This window comes from Lissotriton helveticus, chromosome 4_1 (assembly GCF_964261635.1).
Source record: "Lissotriton helveticus chromosome 4_1, aLisHel1.1, whole genome shotgun sequence".
Taxonomy (NCBI): Eukaryota; Metazoa; Chordata; class Amphibia; order Caudata; family Salamandridae; genus Lissotriton; species Lissotriton helveticus.
The window spans coordinates 1088462250-1088481311 of record NC_136063.1 but is presented as its reverse complement, the minus strand read 5'-3'; the positions used below and the strand labels follow the sequence as shown (position 1 = coordinate 1088481311).

Genomic DNA, 19062 nt, shown 5'->3' with positions numbered 1-19062 from the left:
CAGGTAGCACGCAAACAAGAACAATCTAGAAATGACTAAGGCAAAACAAAGAGAAAACGGAAGAATAAAGGTGTGCACTGCAAGCACTTTTTGATGCATGTAATATTTGTCTACCCGACCAGCAGTTGCACCCACAGAGAAAAACAATGTCAAATTAATCACAACGGATACGATCACACACGTGATATGTACATTCTTAAAATGGAAGAATTCTTGTGAAATGGAAGCTGGTTTCGTCTTGTTGATGGACTCGAAAAATAGTTGTTGAACTACATGTGGCAACAAACCGATATTGTTTAAATTATTTGAATATCTGAGTTTCAGCGCAATTAATAACATCACAAGGGAGGCGGGGGAACACGATCGGGGGTTTATGGTGGAGACGTCGCCGTGTACTGGTAAATCAAGAAAAGGTGCATGAATGGGTAATGGAGTCATGAGCTATAATACTGTGACTGATGATGCATGATAGGCGGTGATAGGTTAAATTGCAAAGGAGGGATGATGTTACGCAATTTAAAACAGAGAGACGTTAAGATGCAGTGCGCTGCAATATTTTATGAAGGGAACCAATTTGGGAAAGGGAGAGATGTGGCGTCTTGAAAGGTATGAGGCAATGGAGTTGAGATTTGGGAAATAAGGAGGAATAATGATTAAGGCAGATTTGTGATTTAACAAGGGGGAACGTTTTGTAAGATAGGTGTTCTTCAAACAGTGGTGTGGGATGGTGTTTTAGCGGGAATGCGTTTATAACAATAGTAAGATTTGTTTGTTGAAAAATATGTATTGTCAATCAAAAGGTTTGAAATCACAATTTAATTGCAATATTCTTTCATTGTAGTGAACCCCTGAGGAAGGACTTTTAACAGTCCGAAATGCATTAGGTATAACAAGATGTGCTACTAAGGATGTATTTATGATTTTTGGCATGTCCAGAAAAAGGCTCGGATGAGCATATCTGGGGCATGAGAAGCAATGAAATTCATAAGCATATTATGTGTGAATGAAATGAAAAAATAAATGAAGTATCACAAACATGTTGGAGTACTTGGATTAATTTTGGCGAAAAATTGGAAAAAAACTCGGAGAATAAAAGATGGGACAATCCCAACTTGGAGCTGTGCACCTGGTTTAGGAGTGATACTTCGCTTCAGCTGTTTTGGACATTTACAAGGCGTGAAAGGAGGGTAGATCAAGCAACTCAGGTAGCACGCAAACAAGAACAATCTAGAAAGGACTATGGCAAAACAAAGATAAAACGGAAGAATAAAGGTGTGCACTGCAAGCACTTTTTGATGTATGTACTTTTAGAAAGTAAGCATTTTCATATTTAACAACTCTGTGTGCCTCTGCTGGTTTGTATATTGGCTTTCGGGTTTTGGAGTGACAGTGGCTGGGGATGTGCATTCACTGTAGACAGTCACAAGGGGGGTTGAGGTGGGTCGGGTGTTTCCTGGGTGACTCGTAGCTGGGCTGAATAGGCCTGGTCTGCATTTAGAGTGGTGGAAGAGGTTTTCACTAGCACCTGAACAGGCCCCGTCTCCCCTGCACAAAGCTGTTTCCACCTCCTGTAGTGAAGCTGGGTTTAGAGAGGGTATAACTAGTATGGACTTGGGCTCAGAGACCCTTGCCACAATGAGGATAAAGAGAAAATATTATATAAATATAGGGGCCCTGACCCCAAGACTTTAGAACTCTTTTGGATCAAGAAAGCTGCCAAGAAGATGAGTTGGAGAAGCTGTGAGGAGGAACTACCACTTTGCTGTGTGCTTTGCTGTGTGCTTTTCTGTGTTGGCCTGCAGTGGCTGCTTTATCTTGGGCAGATAAAGGACGGGACTGAACTTTCTGCAACTTTTTTCTGAGTTTTTCCAAGGGCTTGATGTAGAGTTTTCCCCCTGTTCAAGCAGTCTTAGAAACAGCAAAGACTTCAAATTCATCTGCTACTAGCACTGTGTGTTTTGAGTTGTAACAGAAGAAAACGCAACCCGGTGCCGTCAACGACGCCGCTGGCGGGTCCGTGTCCTGAAGGAACTGCAGAGGGCAGCACTGCACTTGGCATCGCAACATTGGTCTCACCGATGACTATGCCCAATGCAGCCACTGATCCGCTGCTTGCACAGTGACCTGTGGGCGCTGCACTTCACAACAGCGCCCTGGTATTCCCAAGGATACCGCTCCATGTCAACATAGATGCTGCTGCTTGCAGCTTGGTTTGAGGGCACTTCTCGTAAGTTACACAGCATACTGCCCTGTCCCATACCGTAACCTTGGTCTACCGATGCCATCGACTCCAGTTCGTCAGCAAACAGCGCATCAGCAACGACAGTGCCACTGCTTGCACAGTGACCTACTAGCACTGCAAAGACCACCCACAATTTCTTTCCGCAGCCCTGATCTCACCAACGCTGATAGATAACAGTCATTGAGCCACTGCCACACCGCTCCACTTCACTCCACACCACACCACAGCACAGCCCCGATGCCTGCGGATACCAGCGCTCCAGACTTCAACCGCCTGTAGTTTGATATGCAACTCATGAGACTTTAAGGGCCGGATTATTTCCGTGGCTATCTATGGAACTGATGCTTGCCTACGCCAGCTCTTCGAGGCTCATCGCAAGGTCATCAACGATCTACATTTCTAAAGGTACCGTTTGCAGCTTTTACCAAACACAATAGCTAGCCTGCGATGCCATGGTCAGTCAGAACTGTTTGGATTTGTTGTAGACGAGCTATCGACTACCAGCATCTGTATTTTAGGTCTATTTTTGCTTGCTGATATTTCTAAGAACTGTATGTTGGATTTTTATAGTTTTTGGTCTTGTTTTGCACAGAAAAAATATTGGATATTTTTCTAAAACTGGTTTGGTGTAGTGTTCTCACTTTATTACTGTATGTTATGTGCAAATGCTTTACACACGGCCTTGGAGATAAGCCAGGCTGCTCATGCCAAGTTACCAAGAGGGTGGAGCAGCGGTTATTTTAAAAGGGCATCCCCCTTATACTGACTAGGAAGAAGGATCCCTATTTGGACAGGGCCACAACCTGCCTACTAGAGACCCCCATTTTAACACAGACCAACTTATTTTTGGAGCATTACCATGTTGGCTTTTGCAACTTCAGATGACTTTTGGAAAATGTATTTTTGGCAGTCTTTTCAGTGCAATAGTAGGTGGTTGTTATGCAAGTGCTTCCCCTCTGACTGCAAGTCCACCCTGTGAAGAAGTCATGCCATTAGAAAGGGCAGCTGGGCTCATAGGTTGCAAATCGATTTCCAAGCAGCCTAAGGTCAATGAGTAGATGGGCAAGGGAGTAGGAACAGTTGCCACGAATACAAAAGAGGGATTTCATGCTAGTGAGCATTGGGAACGGGTCTCTGGTATGGTGTGGCGGCGAAACGGAGTCTGTGGTGACTGGGAGTAGGTGAAGTGCAATTGAGCCTTTGTTAATAGAGTAAAGGAAAAAGAACATGTAGGGTGCGATAGGAAAGTAGCTGTGCACATAAAGCAGGCTTGTGATTAGACATTGGAGGAAATATAGGTATGCAGCTAGAGGTGGGTGAGTGATATAGCTAGAGTCCTGGACCTTGTCTGTGGTGAAAGATTGGAAAGAAAAGGGGAATGGGCTGCTGGTGACAGAGTGGCTACCTTAAGGCAAGCTTGGACTTGTGATGAGAAAATGGCAATGGAAGGATGAAGCCTCCATTGTGAAATAGTGACGCAAAAATGGAAGACTGCATTGTGAGAGAATAGACGAAATGGAACATGCAGCCTGTGGTGGGAGATCAGAGGGAAAGCGTGGAGAGTTGAGGAAATAGAGGGTGAAGGGAATTTATGCTATACTGTAAGAGTTGAGGGAAGGAACACGTGTGTCAGGTGTATGGGATACATAAGCCTATGGTGTGTAAGGGCAAAGGAACTAATAGGTTTAGCAACCACGGGCCAGCAAATCCAATGAGGCAACAGCTAGGACAAGTTGATCACTTTGCAAGACAAGTAGATTTCTGTTGCCTTTAGTCCCCTGGACAAGTAGAACTTTAAAAAAAAATTCCACTCCCCTGTTTCTGAATTTTTTTAACACCCATTGTTTAACTCTGTATAACAGATGCTGCCTGTGAAGCAGCAGATTAAGACTGGCTGTTCCCTGATGTGGACTTGCCATTCTCCCGGTCGTGACAAAGAGCTGTTTTTACATTACGAAAGAGGAGTCTGTCTTTTTCTTCGTTTTTTAAGTTTCACTGCAACACTATTGATGTGTATATATTTTAGGTTTTGTGAAACAAAGTAAAGCTAAACCTAGAATATTTCCCACGTTCATTTAACCGATAAAGGTACATTCTTATTTAAATGTCTGACGGGTTTCAATGATACGACAACACAGATATAATAAAGTAATACACATGAAAATGTGAAATGTTAGTATCAACCTTACGCATACCTACTGCTGTCTAAGCCCCATTATTAACCTGTCTTTATTTTTTAATCCCCTTACCTATTAATCAGCACAACTATTGTATTGATAGTCAAGTCTGACAGTGTTTAAAATCACACAAACACTAATTTAAACTTTAACATTTAAAATTCTAGGCAGGGCAATAAGTTGTTTTCTGTCCACATTTATGTGCCTAAGTCAATAAAAACTGAAAGCAAAGAGAGATGTGTTCAGAATATTCTGTCCAGATATAATCTGCTATGTGATTATGAATTTCAATCCAATGTCTTCTTGTTGTGGGGAAAGGAGAAGATTGATGTGCTTGGTAGGGGTGAGCTTGCCATTTTGAGACAATTACAATGAAGTCTTAACTATATTGCTACCTTAAACCATAAAATTCAATAAAAATATGGCAAAAAAAGAATAATACAGTTTAGTGCAGGAATCTAATTGGACAGTACAGTTTTCAGAATCTAAATTAACAGTAATAACTTTATTATTATTATATTTAAAATTGTAGGGCGCACAGCTACCCAGAGGTTTTCGGCCGCCACTTTATCAAGCTGAGATGCTGATAATTATGTTGACAGCGGAGTAGGGGAAGCGACTGGCTGATCAATAAGTGTGCCACTTGTATGTTTTTTTATATGTTGTAAAGAAAACCTAATTTCCAAAGTCTTTTCTTACAGATTAGGTTAAATGTATGAGAATTAGAAGGTTTACATAAGTGTATTTTCCACCCTATCTTTCCAAATTTATAAATATTATTAAGCAAAATCGTATGACTCATCACATAGGGATTAGAGAATTAAGAACTATACATCTCTTAAAACAGTAACAGTATAAAATCAAAATAAGGCAGAAACTTACATCAAGTGTTTTAAGTTCTTCTAAATCTCCAATTTCTTTAATCGGATCACTTTTCTGTTGCCTCATGAAATCTGCTATTGCTGACATTGATCTCTGACCACGATATTCTCTTTTCATCATCATGCCATTTCGAAATAATTTTAAGGTTGGATACTTGCTTATCCTGTACCTCTGGGCTATGTCGGCTAACAAGGATAAAAATAAATTTAAAATGAGACATAAGTAAAAAAAACTGTACTACATTTTACAGAAGAAAAGAAACCATGCTATAAATTAAAACACACATACTTATAGCAATGAACAGATTTTGTAGGATATTCAGAGTTAAGCAAGAAAATAACATGCAAAGCTCACCATTTCTTGAACCTCTAAGTTTGATTCTCCAAACTCCTCTTCTTGGCCACATATATCTCATTACCCAGATGTAGCAATCTAGTTTACCTCTGAATATTATTGCAATAGTTTATGTCTTTCTAAAAAGCAAAGGAATATCATAGGGCAAAACCTTGGATTTGCTGTGGATTGTGCCAGCAGGACCCAGAGATTTTAACCTGCCAAAGCACAGAAGAAAGTGAGTAGCTGTGATGAGCTGTTTTTGATAAATTGAAGGTTGACAAACAAATGCCCTAAATTAGACCGTCGCAGAGGATGATTTGCCCTATCTAGCAAACTCCACCTTCCTGATGGAAATCTCTGTGCTGACTGGTGCCACCACAGCTCACTTCAAAGCACTGAAAGTATACCAAGTGGGCAGCATGTTAAAAACACCTACACAGCAAAATTTGCGAATGTAGTTGTGCTAAACAACAAGGCAGGAGTTTATCGCTAAAAAAACAAATGCCCTTGACCCACTAGCCCTTGTCTTCCAGAGCATGAGGGTAATTCTGCATAGTCCCTACCCATTTTCCCCAAGCATCAAATAGTAGACACAGACAGGAAGAATTTGTGACTATTGGACCGCTCTCAATAGTGTGGGTTGACAGTCACTATGACCTGGCAGTTCCTTTGTGCGGAGGCCACCAGGATGGAGATCTACAGTAGCAGTTTCCCAGACTCTATATACCAAGTTTGGCAGGAAGAGAGAACCGCCAATTTACAGTAGTGCTCCTACTCTAACAAACTATGTAAGTACCAAAAGCTTTACAGTTTCCATGAAAAGCATCAATAAATGTTTCCCTCCATGCAAGGGTACTGAAATGTTCAATTATACGTCAAAGAAGAAATTTATCAGAGTTAATACTCAGACCAAGGGAACAGGGTAATCAAGACCAAACCAATAAATGCTCCACTCAGTGTTAAAAAATTTTAAAAAATCACCAAAATTCCACATTAACTTAATCTCATAAATCTCTCAAATAAAACATTTAACCCAAAGGATAGCAATTATGAATGCCAGACTGCTGCAAAAATATGTTTGATTGTAATTTGATAATACATAGTAGATCTCATTTGTTTTAAAAACTGTTACATGGGGCGTGTCCAAGATGGCGACCGGAGAAGTCGCAGCTTAGTGAGCTCCGGAGCCGCCTGTCCAAATAATCCTTAAATATCCTGCCCACTCAAGACGTATTGCTGATTAAAATAACAGCCAGCATCGCTGAGACAGCCGGTGGTATGTAGCGGAGAGCTGAGCGGACCTGCAACGTCCCAGGGACGGATCGTCAAGCCGGGCCTACACTGCTGCCGAACAGATTTAGCGGTGAGGCCTTTAGGGGGACCGAGGTGCCTGGCGCACTGGCAACCGGATTCCTACTTGAGGCAGAGTACTGACGCCAGAAGCTACAGAACCCCTAGGAGACCTCCACTGGTACAGAGAATTGCGCAGTGAGGAGTGGGGGCGCCGGGCGACCTGGCTGTTGGAAGTCCCGCAGAGTGCGCTGAGACCCGGAGAAGACAGCCCCCGTGCATGCCCCCATTGGGGCGGAGGTGAGCTGGACGTCGGATGCCCGTGGAGAGTATAGGAAAGGACCAAACCGGGCCTCGTACTTGGATTGGGGGGCCTCCTGGTCGTGAATCCTGTGCCGAACAGTCCTAGGGAGCATGCAGTAGCTCTGGGAGGACTGCCTGTGCATGCCCACTGCCTGTGAGGAAGACGCAGAAGGCCAGTGGAGAGTACAGGAAGGGGCCGAGGCCAGCGTAACGTGCAGAAAGACAGCCTCCTGGCTGAGAAGTCTGCGACACCCACCAGCTGTGTTGGCGGAGTGGACGTGGCCCGAGGACCGCCACCCCAGAGAGCGCCGCAAACAGAGGCACGAGACCCTTTGAAAGGAGGGCTGCGCTTGGACATACAGCCCTCTGCGAGGGGGCCCGAGGTGAGGTGCCCTACACAGGGTGGATGGGAGGCTGCAACAGGAAGGACCGGGTGCCAGAGAAGTTGTTGTGGGAGGCGCTGCCTGGGGCTGGGTTCCACCTCGGGTGCGGCCCTGTCTCGGTGAAGCTACTGGGGCTAGTAAAGGTCCCAAGAGCGACAACACCGGTCCCCCTGACGGAAGAACGGAGAGGACTATATTGGGGCCACCAATCCTCCACACTGGATCCTAATCTTAGATAACACAACAAAAATACGTGATAGAAGCAGGTAGTGTCGGGGAGTTCTAATCCTGTTCCCCCGGTGGCCAAAAATAAACATGCTGAAGCCTCATTACCCATACAATTAAATACACAGTTAGTTAAAAAAGACAGAGCATGAAAGAAGGGGCGCCTCATGGCGAAGACGACTCAGGGGCCCTATAGACCCACCCCTGCAGGGAGAATTGTGGAACACAAATTAGACTCCCGCACTACCACGAGAGGCGAACCTGCAGTGTAGTCCCTCACAATAGGATACTGGTTTGCAAACATGGGCAAGGACAGGCCCCAAAGAAACGTACAACAGATGAAAATAGACCATTATACCACACAGGGAGTTCCTCCGAGGTCGGACTCGCCGCGAACGAAACAGTCAGGGGATGGGTTGACTGCGCCGGAACCCACTGGAACTCAGATACTTGCAACAATTGAAGCATCTAGCGCAACAGTCCAGGCAAAAATGTATGTGGTCTCACTGGATGTTGGACTGCGGAGGGCTGATCTCAGCACAGTTGCAGATCACTCCTTGGCTACAGAACAAAGGGTCAGCGAGCTACAGATGGAAATTACTCTTTAAAATCAACAGTGACGGAGCTCACACACAAGACCACGGCCCTGGAACGCCAGGCAGAGGACACAGAATGTCGCTCTCGCAGATGTAACCTGCTTTTTGTTGAATTTCCTGAGGGTGTCGAGGGGAAAGAGCCAGAACTCTTTCTAGAAAAGTGGGTTAAGGCGGTATTCCCTGCAGCAACACTCTTCCCTATCTTTATAGTTGAGAGGGCACAAAGAAGCGCCGCCTAGGACGCTGATAGCAAAGATCTTAAACTACAGGGACCGAGATTGTATCCTCAAAGCTGCGAGACGAGATGGGGACCCTGACCTCGGAAATCAATAAATCTGTATATTCCCAAACTACAAATGCCTAGTTCAGCAGCAGAGAGCATGCTTTATTGGGGTGAAACAAAATCTCCGAGCTATGAACTTACAATACACACTCCTGTATCCAGCAAAGCTCAAGGTACTTTATGCCGGTAGAGTGCACTTCTTTACAATGCAAGAGGAAGTCTGGGACTGGCTGCAGGTCAGAGGCCGCAGCCCAGGGGGAGAGAATACCCCGATCAGCCTTAAAGAGGTCAAGAGCACCACCCGACACCGGGGGCCCAGGCAGTCCTCGAGATCGATGCAAATAGTGGTGGTCAGAAGGGATGGATCCCTGGACCTTGAACAATCTCATTCTGGAGGAGAGGGCAGGAAGTCTCCTAGACTCGATCAAGCGTCGCAACAGGCAGAACGGGAGGCTGCCAGAGCGCTGGTGGAGGTGGTGATTGCCACAGGGTCTGAGACAAGTACAGGCGATATCGTCGAAGACACACCTCAACAGGGGGGCTCCTGAGACATTGAAAAGACCAAGTTGACGAAAACAGGAGAACAGAACTAAATGATTGAAACCACGAGGCTTTGGCTCCGGTTCGGACATTGTTACACTCATTGGGCAGGGAACCAATTGGTGGTGAAGCGGATACCCATCGACATCTGGCTGGCTGACTGGATATTGTCGGGCACCGGTGCTGGATGACTGGCCTATGCAGCACCCCCCCCCCCCCACCCTTCTCTTTCCTCCTCTTCTTTACCTGATTTTTCCGATTGCTCCTTTTCGGAAACAACAATTATCTTTTGTAGTCCCTTTTCCCTACTCCTGAATTATTCTCTTAGGATGTTGGTATATTTTGAACGGTAGGGTATGAATGGACAGAGTTAGTAGTGTTTTGTGGGCGGATGGGTGATGCCTAGGGTCAGAGGCCGTTGCCGACAGACACTTATGGAGTCTGGGAAGCAAGTTATTTTTTTGTCCTAGCAGAAGTTCAGCATTGGATGATTGAATGTGCAATGTGTGCATCGGACTCTGAGGTATGAGAGGCACGCAGTGTGGAAACGTATGGTTGGTTGTGGTTGTAAATATTGGAATTACAGCACTGGAAGTTAAATTGTTAATGTTTCTAGGTGGGGATGGGAGGGGTTAGGGATATGTGGGTGTAGTCCGGCGCTCTTCGCGAGCGGGACTTTCAAGATGGCACCCACGACTAGACCGCCAGAACAAGAGGCAGGCGGTCTAGTCTTTTCGGAAAACCCAGGAAGCAGCGCAACAAATAGCCAGGACGGAGAAGAGTGCGGCGTTCAACAACGTCCCAGAAACCCACGGACCCAGAGCAGCTTACAGAACCCCGACGCAGGAAGAAGACGCCAAGAAGATGGAGGATCCGAAGACCAAACCACCCAGTGGCAACGTGCATGAGTCTGGCCGACCCCAAGGAGAAGAGGAGGAGGGAGGCAAGACTCAGACCGCCACGACCCCAGAGGGTCGAGGCTGGAGGCAAGTACCTTGGTTCACTTACATCACAGTGGGCTGGTGGAGGGCAGGATTATAAATAGCCTCCTTGTTTTCTGATTCACTGTACCTCACTTTTCCCTGTTGTACCTGTTCAGCTCCACTACTCAGTAACACCACCACCCCCCTCCTCCTTTCCGACCTGCACACACCTGAGTGTGTAGGTTGTGAGAAGTTAGCCTGGCATATGTTGTCCACTATTCTAGTGGGCACCTTGCACCAGTCTAAATGACCCTTATGAAGGTAGTTGTAAAGTCAACCTTATAGATCAGCTATCCTAGTGGTAGCATGGACCAGCAGTCTTAGGCTAAAACTTCAGAGAGCATGTGAAGCCAGCTATTTTACCATATATAATCCCTTGAATACCAAATGAAAGGACACCTCACAAGGTATATATCAAATATATATATGCATTTATTACTAACTTTCTTTATTTCGGCTGACTTAGCCATAAAAGATACAAACATCATCAAAAAAACAAGGATCTACGCAAATAGCAAGATGATAAAAATTCCCATTAAACAGTAACACATTCAAAATTATTCGTTTTTACAGTTTATCATTACAAATCTAATATAATAGTTATAAAAATTTGATACAGTAAAGCATGTACAAAAGCAGATAATTAATCATTGATTATAAAATTCCTGTGCTTGATCAAAAATGCTGCCAAAAATTTAGCTACAGCAAACACTATAATAGCGAATAAGTCAGTTTTTAAAATTCTATATGCATGCATGCAATGATTAAAACCCAAATTTCTGCACAACGGCACAAGCCAATACCTTCTTGCTTTTTTGTAAGTTGGACAAAGAAACATATGCAGGTCATTCTCCAATTCATAATTACAGCCCGGACAGCATTATACAGTGGAGGTACTCCATTTGCTAGTAAAAGCTCTAATTGGCAGAGTTCCATACCTCCACTGTAAGTACAGCTTTCTAGTTAAAATAGGAAAAATGTCATCCAGCACTAACTCAAATGCGTAGAAATCTTTTTCTTTTAAAAAGGAGTCAATTAGGGTTCCACTTTGCACACTCTGTATTGAAGACCTTAATTTACTGTCATAATAGAGTTTGGCTAGGTGCTTTCGTGAAACCCTAGTACAGGCTATCTCCGGATCAGTCCACAATTGCAAAATCCCCAACTTTCCCAACTGATTTTTTATATAGTTGAACCAAGGAATTTTGCCCGCTTTTCCTAGCCTTAAAATTTCTAGTAGTTCCTGCCTATATTTGTGGAGCTCAGGTGTACTCCAGAGCCTTCTCCAGAATGTTAAGGGTTTGAGTCCCAGGACTTCATCTATTGGTCTAAGGGCCATATCTAGCCTCAGTGGCAATAAAGGAGTGCTAGAAGGCAAGGCTAAAAGTTGCCTCAGAAATTTATTTTCTGTAACAGTGATCTCGTGTCTGCACTCATGTCCCCAAAGTTCACCACCATATACAGCTGCCCCCCTGGCCTGTATTTTATAAATCTCAATGGGTGGGCGGACAGGTTTAATTGTTGAAATATTGGGGAGCTTAAGAATGCCCCCGGATAGATGGGCCAGTTTGAGTCGGGATTTAATTTAATGGGGGGCCCAGGTCATGTTTTCATTTAGGGTCACCCCCAAGTATTCAAAAATCTGAACCCTTTCCAACCTGTTATCGCCGATACTCGGGTTAGGACGAGAAGTTGCTGGACCATGAAAGATCATGAATTTTGTTTTTAGGGCATTAATTTCTAGCCCCCGATCCTTGTAAAATACCTCAAAGCCGTCCAACACCCGTTGGATCCCCATAGGGAATTTAGACAGCAGCAGGGTGTCGTCTGCAAACATGATTGCAGGCACCCTGCTGCCGGCAAGCTTAGGGGCATCCGTGTTGGTTATCCCGTTTAAGTGGCCAACTACCCCGTTGACGTAGAGGCAAAACAGGGTGGGTGCTAAATCGCACCCCTGTCTTACCCCCCTGCCAATGGGGAACTTGGCAGACAACGATCCATTCCTCCCACACCTTACTCGTGCGAAGTTCTCCTGGTGGAGCCGTATTAGAATGTTCAAGAGATGGGAAGGAATCCCCATCTCCGCGAGCACGGTCCATAGCTTGCCCCTCGGCACCAAGTCGAAGGCCGCACGCAGGTCCACAAAAACCGTATATAGACTCCCCCCTTCAATTGCGACAGTTTTCCAGAACAGCGGGGAAAGGCGAAAGATTTGGTCAACTGTATGTTCTTTCTGAACCCCGCCTGGTAATCACTCAATATGGAGTTCTCATCCATCCACTCTAGGAGGCGATCAAGGATCAGCCTCCCAAAGATCTTTTGGGGCACGTCGATCAGGCTAATAGGCCTGTAGTTGGCTGGGAACAGGGGTGAACCCTTCTTAAAAATAGGGACAATCTCTGCGCCCAGCCAAGTACCTGGTACCAACATGCCCCTCTGGATCGCGTTGTAAATGACCAACAAATACGGAGCCCATATTGTGGGTTCATGCTTAAAGAGGTCCCCCGGAAGTTTATCCAATCCCGGTGCTTTCCCTGCTGCCAGTTTATAAATTGCAGCAGAGACCTCCTTTATGGTAAAATCGTCGCCATTAGTTTGCGGGATAGAATTCAGCAGCAACTCCCCGCCCAATTCCCCATCCGAGTCCGCATTATGACGAGCATACAGAGTCCGGAAGTGGTCCTCCCAGACGTTAGCTGATATATTAGCCTCAATGGCCGTCAGCGGCTCATCAGACCCAGTTTTTACAATAGACCAAAATCTACGTGAGTCTCTAACTGCAAGAGCATCAGTTAAGTGTGTCCAGTTATCGTGATCCCACTCCTTCGCGAGTTGGACTTGGCTCTTGTAGTCCGTTCTCATGGCCTGTATCACCGCTCTATCTTTGTTCTTTTTTAGGGCGGACACTAGATTGGCCTTCGCCTTTCTACAAGCGGCATTATACCATGAAGCTTTTTCCCTTGGGCAGTTTCTTCGTGGTCCTGGGATTGAACACATCTTCCAACTCATTAATAAGTTGACCATGCAGAATCCCAAGCCTGTTATGCATGTCAGAAGAATGTGAATCAAATGTTAATTCATTAACTTCTTCGAAAGTGGGGATAATTCATGCATAGAGATCGCAAACCTTCTTTGGATGTGACGATAAATAGCCCCCCTTGACTCTACATCTATCGTTGGATAAAACCAGTCTCGAGTCCGGCAGGTCATTACCCCTAATCTTCTCTATAACAGAACCGGGAGAATATATTTCCAGGATTAGTGGGTTGTGGTCACTGTCGCTTCTTTCTATGACCTTAAAATCAATCACCTTTTGCCAGGACCGAGTTTCAACCAGTATATAGTCCAGGCGTGACTCCTGCCCTTTCTTATTAAATGTACATTTTGGAGGTATATCTTATTGAACTCGTCCATTGCAGGATCTAATTGAATGTTTGAGGGTTAGGGCCGTGATTTGAATGGCCAATGGCGTCCATGCCCTAGGAGAAGGAGCCGCCGTTGGTGGTATTACCCATTGATCGTCTTCATCCGTGGCTACACCCTGGGTCAAACCCGGTAGAGGCTCGTAGTGGCAATTAAAACCCCCTCCGACCACGAAGGGGGTACCACTAGGTAATGAACTCAAAAATAAAGACAATTCCTCAATGGTTCTTGATTCACCGGTGATGTTCACTGGTCTAGAATACACATTAACCAGTGCGAGATTGGTTGCATTGGGCCACTCTAGTATAACACACTGGACATCCTCTGATAATGTATTCAGTTGTTTGGCCTGCAGCCCAGGTGTACACCCACCCAGACTACAAGGCCCCCTGACGGGCGTCCCCTGCTGCCCCCCCAGCGTGCCGGAACAAAGAAAGAAGTATAACCATCACGTATTTTCTCCTCTCTGGCCCATGTTTCCTGGAAAAAGTAAACATTGTTTCTATCAAAAAACGATGGCCTGTTCTTATTCAACCTACTGACAACCTTATTTTTGAGTGATATGAAAGGTTCTCTAGCCCCCACCTCTAGTATAGGAACTCCCGCTAGAACAACTACAAAGGGGCTAGCTTCAGGGGGCAAATCAGGTCTTAATTTGTTCCCATTGATATTACCCTCTTGCTCTTTATGTCCTGCTAGTAATGCAGAATTCTTGGCTACCAGTGGGGGGATTAACTTGTGGTGAGGAACGGGGAATCCTATCGGAAAGGCATGATTGTACCACTGGTAAACTAACTGTGGGGTTGGTGCTGACTGCCTGCACCTCCCCCTGGCTTGTCTCCTTTCCCTCCCCTTCCAACCTGTTTTTAACCATGGCCAGGGTCTCAACAGCCCGACTGTAGCTTTCTCAATGTTAAATAATCTTGCTTCGATCTTAGTGAGTCTAGCTTCTACAGGTTTAAAAAGAATCTTGAATAAAGCACTCAGGTTTTCAATTGTCAGATCTGTGCCCGTCAGTGTCAGGTTATTAATATTTCGGTCCCCTTGAATGGAAGAGGGCACCCCACCATTGAGGAAGCGGTGATCTCACCTGTGACCACAGCGGCCCTGCCTTCGGGAATCTGGCAACTCGATTGCTTAGCAAGTTTTGCCTTTCTCCCATCAGGTTTTTGTGCTGCCCGTTTCCGTTTTGGTACCGCCCCCTCCCGGTTCCCACATAATTGCAAGTTATTTACACTACCTAGACTGTCATTTGGTCGGTTAGCAGGAACATTAAGTAACAAGTTACTCTCCGGCAGATCCGGTGGAGCAATATCATTACACAATATAACATTATCCCCTGTAGAGGTCTCATTTACTATTAGGCTATCGCCAGACTTCATTTATGATTGTGTCCACACGCCTCTCGGGTGTTTTAGCATTCGCTATACCACCCAGTGATGACCTCTTAATAGTTAATTCCTGAGATAGGCGCCGTTCCAGTATGGTGATTTCGTGAGAAAAAAGGGAATTGGCTCCAACAATGAATTTTTGACCACTTCAGGAACAGTGAATAGGCCTAGGGCATCGCTGGGGCTACACTACAGAACCAAAGGTTAGAAAGTAGGAGACCCACGAGAGACGATTGCAGTGTGGGAACACAGTCGTGAGTTACCATGGAGTTATAATGGGAACGAAAAAGTTACAAAGTAGTAGATTAAGGACACTTCCGGATGGACTATGGTAAAACCCTTTTAAACTAGGACACTTAGAGAGTCAACACCCACGGGAGCACCGGAGTACTCTAGTTACCTCACCCAGGGAAGCCGGATGCATAGGTGTCTTTTCGTGTCGGGTTTTGTCGCTGTTTCCTATGGAGAGCTGCAAAGAAGTGCTGCAGGCGACCAGGAGAAAAGTGTCCGGGTGGGTCCAAGGGTGGATCAAAGATGAGAAGAACATGAAAGCAGAGGGAACAGAGTCTGGGTCACTAGCCAGTGACCAGTAAGGAACCAGGCGATGCCGAGACGCAATCAGGTGAAGAGGTGAAGCTTGTCTCTGCAGCCATGAAGACCAGGAGGCGTCGACGATGACCAGGAGCTGGATTCGAGCTGTCCCACGAAGGATCTAGTTGACTGCAGTGTCGGTATCCGGATTGGACCCAACAAGCCTTGGCAAACGCAATCCACGCAGGAAGGGAAGATTGGCTTCAGGTCAGACCAGCAAGGTCTGAGGAACTTCTCCTTTGCAGGGAAGCTGGAGCAAGCCCGGAGCAACCAGGCAAGCGGTGTAGTTTCACACGAAAGTCTTCGGAAGGTTAACTAGCCAACGGGCTAGCAACCAGGAAGACGCGTGTGGAGGGCTGAGCTTAATGGCGCTGGGGTCTGGGGCTTCTCAAACCCCAATGCACAACTTCGAGGGTGCCTCAGATGCTGCACGGTTTAGCAAAGAGCAGGTAGTCCAGGGTGTCCGGTCCTGCGTCTCTCGTGTCAGCCACGGGTCTCAGCTTTGCTGTGGATGTGTGTCGGAGTCGGAGAAGTCTGGCAGTCCAGTTCCTGAGCCGCTGAGTCTTCGGGTTCCGACAGGAGCGTCGACAAAGCAAACCGGCAACTTACTGGTGGTGCCTGTTTGCACAGGGCGGTCACTCCTTGACCACAAGGGAGAAGTCTTCATTCTTCTAGTCGGTATAGAACGTCGGAGGTCCAAGAGTTCCGTTTCAGAGTTTCAGTCCAGGATAATCTAATGTCTCTAGACACAGCTCCTATCTTTATACTAATCTAAGGGGCTGGATTACCTGCTAGACCCCTCCTATGGGTGGCCCCTGAGAAGGGGGTGGTTACACCCCTTTCTCTTTGTCCAGTTTCGTGCCAGAGCTGTTGCTGGAGTGCCCCCGCAACTGGTTTGAACCGGGCTATGCATGGAGCACCTTGTGTGCCCCAGGCAGTGTCTCGTTTTGCAGCCCTCCCTGCCCCAATACACTAAAAGCCTGTCTGGGGAGGTGCTAGCACCTCCCAAGGCAGGAAACCTATTGTCCAGGCCTCCCCTGCAAGAGTTTTGTCCAACAGCAAGAGGTCAGACTCGTGTCTGTGGCAACAGCATCCATTTTGTGATGCTAAGGCTCTGTTTAACTTTAACCGGGTAAAGCAGTAACTACATGTCTTCGCCCTCTTGAAGGGTGGAATGCAACCCCGGCCGCCAGAATTGGCGGGGGGGGGGTAGTATTCAAAAGAGTTTGACACCTTACACAACATGATTTGATATGGCCAAACCAAAGTTATCATTAACCACGAGGATTATAATGCACTTAAGGGTATATGGTATGGCTATATCATAGAACAGCTATAAGGACATGGTTCCAAAAGCTGCAGAAGGGCTCAGCTTATGCTAGAGCACCCTCTCACATAAAACCAAGCACTCTGCCTTCAGGATTGTCCAGGTCTGCCACAGTAGTGACTTATAGGTATATATGTGTCTATATATAAGGGTAGATATAGGTATACTATATCTAAGCAAGGGGTGATTACACCACCTTGCCCAAGCTGAGTGATCAAGCTGTTGTGTCAGTCAGTTTGGATGGCCAGCCAGGGGTGGCATAATACATGCTGCAGCACCTGGTAGGCCTTGGATGCACCTATGCCCTGGGTACCTATGGTACACTAAACAGGGGCTCACAAAGGCAACCCAATACCCAATCAGGTATGTACCTACAGTACATGGTATCAATTTAGAGAGAGAACATCTGGGCTGTGGGTCTGATTAGCAGACCCACAGCCGCACTAAAGTCGAAAAACCAGAAAATCACAGCAAAAAGTGGGGGTGACCATAGGAAGCAGACCCTACTCTTCTACACAACCCCCCCCCCCCCAAACGCCGGGACATTAAACTAACCTTGACCAGTTGAGTCTTCATGTTCTAAGTGGAAATACTGGAGAGTCCATCTGCATTGGCATGGTCAGTCTCAGGTCTATGTTCCACTGTAAAGTCCATCCCCTGTAGGGAAATGGACCACCTAAGCAGTTTGGGATTTTCACCCTTCATCTGATTTAGCCTCAAGAGGGGCTTATGGTCTGTCTGAACCTTGAAGTGAGTACCAAACAAGTATGGCCTCAGCTTCTTCAGGGCCCAAACCACAGCAAAGGCCTCCCTCTCAATAGTTGACCAACGTTTCTCTCTAGGGGTCAGCCTTCTGCTAATAAAAGCAATGGGCTGGTCATGACCATCTTTATTCAATTGTGAAAGAACAGCTCCCACACCCAACTCAGAAGCATCTGTTTGGACAATGAATTCTTTGAGGTAATTTGGACTTTGCAGAATATGTGCAGTGCACATGGCCTGCTTCAGGTCATCAAATGCCTTTTGACAGCTTACTGTCCACTGAACTTTCTTTGGCATTTTCTTTGAGGTGAGGTCATTAAGAAGAGTCACAATGGACCCATAGTTCTTAGCAAACTTTCTGTAGTAACCAGACAGGCCCAAGAAAGCTCTGACATGTGTCTGGGTGGTTGGAGGAGTCCAGTCCTTTATGGTCTGGATCTTGCTCTCCAGTGGTTGAACCTGACCCCCACCTACAAGGTGGCCCAGGTACACAACCTTACTCTGCCCTATCTGGCACTTAGTAGCCTTGATAGTTAAGCCTGCCTTCTGCAGGGCCTCCAAAACATTCTTTAGGTGGATCAGGTGATCTTCCCAAGTCGAGCTAAAGACAGCAAAATCATCAAGATAAGCTGCACAGTAGTCATCCAGTCCTGAGAGGACTTGTTTTACCAACCTTTGGAATGTGGCAGGTGCATTCTTCAGACCAAAGGGCATTAACACAAATTGATAATGACCTCCTGGGGTTGAGAATGCTGTTTTGGCTTTTGCATCATCCGCTAGTCTGATCTGCCAGTAGTCAGCTGTCAAGTCAAATGTGCTCAAATACTTGGCTGAAGCCAATCTGTCAATGAGCTCATCTGCCCTTGGTATTGGGTGGGCATCTGTCCTAGTGACAGCATTCAGACCTCTGTAGTCCACGCAAAACCTCATCTCTCGCTTACCATCTTAAGTGTGAGGTATAGGAACAAGGACTAGAGGACTGGCCCAAGGGCTCTCTGAGGGCTCAATAACTCCCAACTCCAACATCTTTTGGACCTCTGTCCTGATACAGTCCCTGACATGATCAGGTTGCCTGTAGATTTTACTCTTCACAGGCAGACTGTCACCAGTGTCCACCTCATGGGTGCACCAGTTTGTCTGACTTGGAGTCAATGAAAGCATATGTCTATAGGTCTGGAGAATTTGTCTGCAGACCTGTTGCTGTTGATCAGTGAGGCTGCCTGCCAAGGCTACACACTCAACTGACCCATCGTCAGGGTTCAGAGAAAGCAGGTCCTGGAGAGGGTCACTCTCCTCCTCCTGTCCCACATCTGTAGCCATGAGCACGC

General features: G+C 46.1%; 1 protein-coding gene across 1 annotated transcript in view; it reads right to left on the bottom strand.

The window, feature by feature from the left end:
* Positions 1 to 19062, bottom strand: part of ERP44 (endoplasmic reticulum protein 44) — a 552790-nt gene that overhangs the window by 394561 nt on the left and 139167 nt on the right. The window contains exon 5 of the mRNA XM_078687681.1: positions 5302 to 5486. Within this exon, the coding sequence (XP_078543807.1) occupies positions 5302 to 5486 (185 nt within the window). The remainder of the gene's footprint in view (positions 1 to 5301; positions 5487 to 19062) is intronic.